The sequence below is a fragment of the Mercurialis annua genome, linkage group LG8 (assembly GCF_937616625.2).
Source record: "Mercurialis annua linkage group LG8, ddMerAnnu1.2, whole genome shotgun sequence".
Lineage (NCBI taxonomy): Eukaryota > Viridiplantae > Streptophyta > Magnoliopsida > Malpighiales > Euphorbiaceae > Mercurialis > Mercurialis annua.
Window position 1 is genome coordinate 13,622,920 of NC_065577.1, and position 4,021 is coordinate 13,626,940.

The following is a 4,021-nucleotide window of genomic DNA, read 5'->3' on the forward strand; positions in this document are numbered from 1 at the left end:
AATTGCAGCTAAGTCTAAAGCTGAAATTAATGACTTGAAAGCCTTGTTGAGTAGTGAGTTTGAGATGAAGGATTTGGGTGCAGCCAAGAAGATTTTGGGCATGGAGATTTGGAGAGATAGGAAAGAAGGCCTGTTGTATGTTTCTCAACAGAAATATATTGAGAAGGTGCTGCAATCTTTTCAAATGGAGAATTCTAAGCCAGTAAATACTCCTTTGGCATCGCATTTTAAATTTGATGCTAATGCACTACCTAGTACTGATGCTGAGAAGGAATACATGAGCGATGTTCCGTATTCGAGTGCAGTTGGAAGCTTGATGTATGCAATGGTCTGTACAAGACCTGATTTAGCACATGCTGTTAGTGTGGTTAGCAGATTTATGAGTAATCCGGGAAAGACTCATTGGGAGGCGGTCAAGTGGATTATGCGGTACTTGAAGGGAACGAGTGGCATATGTCTGGTTTATGGTTCTAGTGGTGGTTCTGATGGAATTGTGGGTTACACAGATTCCGACTATGGAGGAGATCTTATTCGAAGGAGGTCCTTAACATGTTATATCTTCACCCTATATGGATGTGCTATTAGTTGGAAAGCAACTTTACAATCTACAGTTGCTTTGTCCACAACTGAAGCGGAATACATGTCATTGACGGAAGGGGTCAAGAAAGGTATGTGGTTGCGAGGTCTAATTGATAGCTTGGGTTTAGAAGTTCAGAAGCCTGTGATTTATTGCGATAGTCAAAGTGCTTTGTGCTTGGCGAAGAATCCGGTGTATCATGAGAGATCAAAGCACATTGATGTGAGGATGAACTTCATTCGGGATGTCGTGGAAGACAAGAGATTTCTTATAGAGAAGATAGCCACTGCAGTTAATCCAGCGGATATGTTGACAAAGCCGTTGCCTACTGAAAAGTTCAAGCTCAGCTTGGACTTGGTCAATGTACGCAGTGCATGAGGCCCTTAAGGGGCATGGATGGCAGAGAGAGAGTTGGTCTTGGTTAACTTTGACTTTGGAGTAATTTTAAGTCAAGGTGGAGAGTTTATTCTGTGATGCAATTTGGTGGCCTTTGTGATTTGCTGAAGAAGGTTTCAAGATTAATCTTATTGTGTGTATTCGCAAAGGTGGAGATTGTTGAGTTATGGCTCATATTGTTCCTATTTGGATTAGGATATATTGTTCCTATTTAGATTAGGATACTTAATCCTTTGTTTAGCATTGTTTTCCTTTTAGGATTTATAGTCTAGTTCCTTATTGGATTAGAACTTAAATTGTGTCTTAAGGGTTCACTATAAATAGAGGTGATGACCCTATTGTAAACTCACAACAAACATATAGAATAAATTCTCTCTCTGCCGTGGAGTAGATCGCATTGATCGAACCACGTAAAAAATCTTGTGTGATTCTTTTCTCTTCTCTTATTAATTTTCTGCTGCGCTAACAGATGTTATTTTCATATCTGAACCATTGAGAATACAAGTGTAAAATTCAGAACCAATGCCCTATTAAATGTAAAGGGACAACTGAGTCAAAATATGGATTGAGATTCCATCAAGTTCAAAATGAATTTGAGATGTCATGTTTACGATTTACACCATTGATTGTAAAATGAATGGTGTAAATCAAAAGAGTAAAATTTTAATAAAATTATTGTACATCATTCATTTTACAATAAACGGTGTAAATCGTGAATATAACCCTTTCAAGGTAAGGCAGGAGGACTAGTTTTGAGTTTGGGATGATGATCCCGATAATGAATTAGACCCCAAAGATACATTCTTTAGTAAATCAAGTCACCAAAGTAGTGGGGATTTCACCAGTGAGAGCATTAGATGAAAGATTGAGACTTTCAAGATTTTCAAGAACTGAAATTGAACTGGGCAGTCTTCCCTTAAGTTTATTACCGGAAAAATCAACATGGGTGAGCGTAGTATTCAAATGTTTAGGTATATAGCCAGTGACATTAGCATATGAAATAGTTACAGACTTAATCTAATGCATATGACCAAGAACAACATACAAACCAGAAGATTTTACAGGCACATTAATTACAGTGAGATCAGTGAGATTATCAAAGCGTGAGAGCCAAACGCCGGTGAGGCTTTTGAGAGAGCGTGTGCATGAAAAAGAGACGAGATTTAGAGCAAGATCTGAGAGAAACAGAATGGGAGTGATCGGACAGTTAGTAAAAGACAGTGACTGAAGTATTTAGAGAGAATTTGATGAAGAAGATGAATTCAAGAAAAGAAAAAAATGCACATAGGGTCCTTGAATTTTATGTGTATCTATGGAAATTAAATATTAAAGTCTAGACAATATTTTTTTCTAGTCTCCCTTAACGGAGAGTGGATTTCACTTCCCACTTTCCATCCACGTAAGGGCTTAAAAATGCCATTTTTGAAAGTAAAGAGACCCAGCCGTGACGAACTTTGGAGTAGGGGCTTACTGAGTCAAAATGGTAAAGTAGAGGGGTCTTAGAATAGGTTTGGCCTTATATAAAACTCTTAAAAATTTCCGCCAGTCTCTCAAGTTAAAAATCATGATGGTAAAGTTTTTCAAAATAATAATTTTAATTAAAAAGATAATAATTTAAAATTTAATAAATATTTTTACATTATTTTTTTAAGATTGCTGATAAGCTCTACCACAATGGGTGGAAAGCGGAAATGCAAAAAAAAATTGCAAAAGTCAATGCAACTTAACAAAACGATCGAAACATCTAAAAACGTCATTTCAAAATACGGAAACTGAGAATGTCATAAAAAAAAAATAAACATAATTACTCTACAAATACTCAAATAGACTAATTTATAAGTAAATTCTACTCGAAAAATTCTTTTATTCCTCTTCTTCCAAAGCTGCTAAATGTAGAAAAACCAAATAACCTTTCGCAAATCCTTGAATTCCTTCAATGCAAAATTTTTCCAGAGAATAAAAAATTGATCAGTATTCTGAGGAATAAGCCAAGTAATACAACCTTTATGAAGAATGTAACACCAAGTGCGCCAACCATAATTACTGATGGATCTGAGAATGTTTGAGAATCAATTATGCCCGTATGTCGTAGGTATCTGTGGAGAGATGTGGATCTTGGGCTCGGGCCCCAGGTCGACTTTGATGCTAATGTCAGGAGGAGAATCTATTTGAGAAAATGTCATAGATTCCCTCAAAATTCAAGAAGTTTACTTTAGTGACTCATAAATATATTTTAATCAAAAATCCCCTTTTTAAAAAATCTCTTTTCACCTCTACCTTTTCAAAATATCTGTTACTAATCTACCCCTAAACCACATTCTTATTGTGTTCTTCATTTATTCAAACATTTGCCCCAATTCTTCTCCTTCCATCATCGATTTTATTTAATTTTCTACTGTTCCACTAAGTTCTCTCATTCACTCCATTTGTCAAACATCGGCGGCAGTCTTACTAGCGCTTGCCGGTCGATTATCGGAGTGTCAGTGGCGATGATGATCTTCCGACGTAAGAAGACTAATGGTTTTTGTGGTTGTTGTAATTAGTCGGCGGTGGTTGATCGGCGGCTGAGAATAGTTCCTCCATTGATAATCCTATAAAAGAACAGTTGCTTATGTTGAAGGTATGTTGTTATTTACTATTATCGAAGCAATTAGTGTTCTTCAAACACTGCTTTTTGTAGGGCTGTTTTCGACGGTGGTCATATTTTTCTTAATTTGTATCACTGAACACAATTTTATTGTTCATAGTCTAAAGTAATAATAGATTACAATAGATTTTTAATTTTGCAATTGATTTGTTGATGTTGTCTATTTTTACTTTAATTTAAGTTTTTTGTTTATTGATAAAGAGAAATTTGAAGGTCAAGAGATTCATCGGAAAATAGAGGGCCACTGTTCAACCGTTATTTTATCTTTATGGACATCAATTTGAGTAACAATGCTTGCTTCTCTATTCTCAACTGAATAGCTTGTTTTAGTAGGAGATCCATATTATCAGTGTCCTTCAGAAGCTAAAATTTCATGGCGGTGGCAAGAAGCAGAGAAACCC

The 4,021-nt window shown here is 36.0% G+C and overlaps 1 protein-coding gene across 1 annotated transcript; it reads right to left on the reverse strand.

Annotated features, from left to right (window-relative positions):
* Window positions 1-1,026: 1,026 nt before the first annotated feature.
* Window positions 1,027-3,309, reverse strand: LOC126661665 (probable leucine-rich repeat receptor-like protein kinase IMK3). The gene is made up of 6 exons (XM_050355520.1): window positions 3,271-3,309; window positions 2,976-3,137; window positions 2,051-2,197; window positions 1,796-1,990; window positions 1,441-1,500; window positions 1,027-1,077 (listed from the first exon to the last, which is right to left on the reverse strand). Exons 1-6 carry the CDS (start codon window positions 3,307-3,309, stop codon window positions 1,027-1,029), a joined length of 654 nt encoding a protein of 217 aa, XP_050211477.1.
* Window positions 3,310-4,021: the final 712 nt, after the last annotated feature.

Coding starts and splice junctions, on each gene's coding strand:
- LOC126661665 (XM_050355520.1), bottom strand. CDS start 3,309: ATGAAGAACACAATAAGAATGTGGTTTAGGGGTAGATTA. Junction 1,991..2,050: donor ATAATCTCACTGATCTCACT/GTAATTAATGTG, acceptor CATATGCATTAG/ATTAAGTCTGTAACTATTTC. Junction 1,078..1,440: donor CAGATATGAAAATAACATCT/GTTAGCGCAGCA, acceptor AACCTTCTTCAG/CAAATCACAAAGGCCACCAA.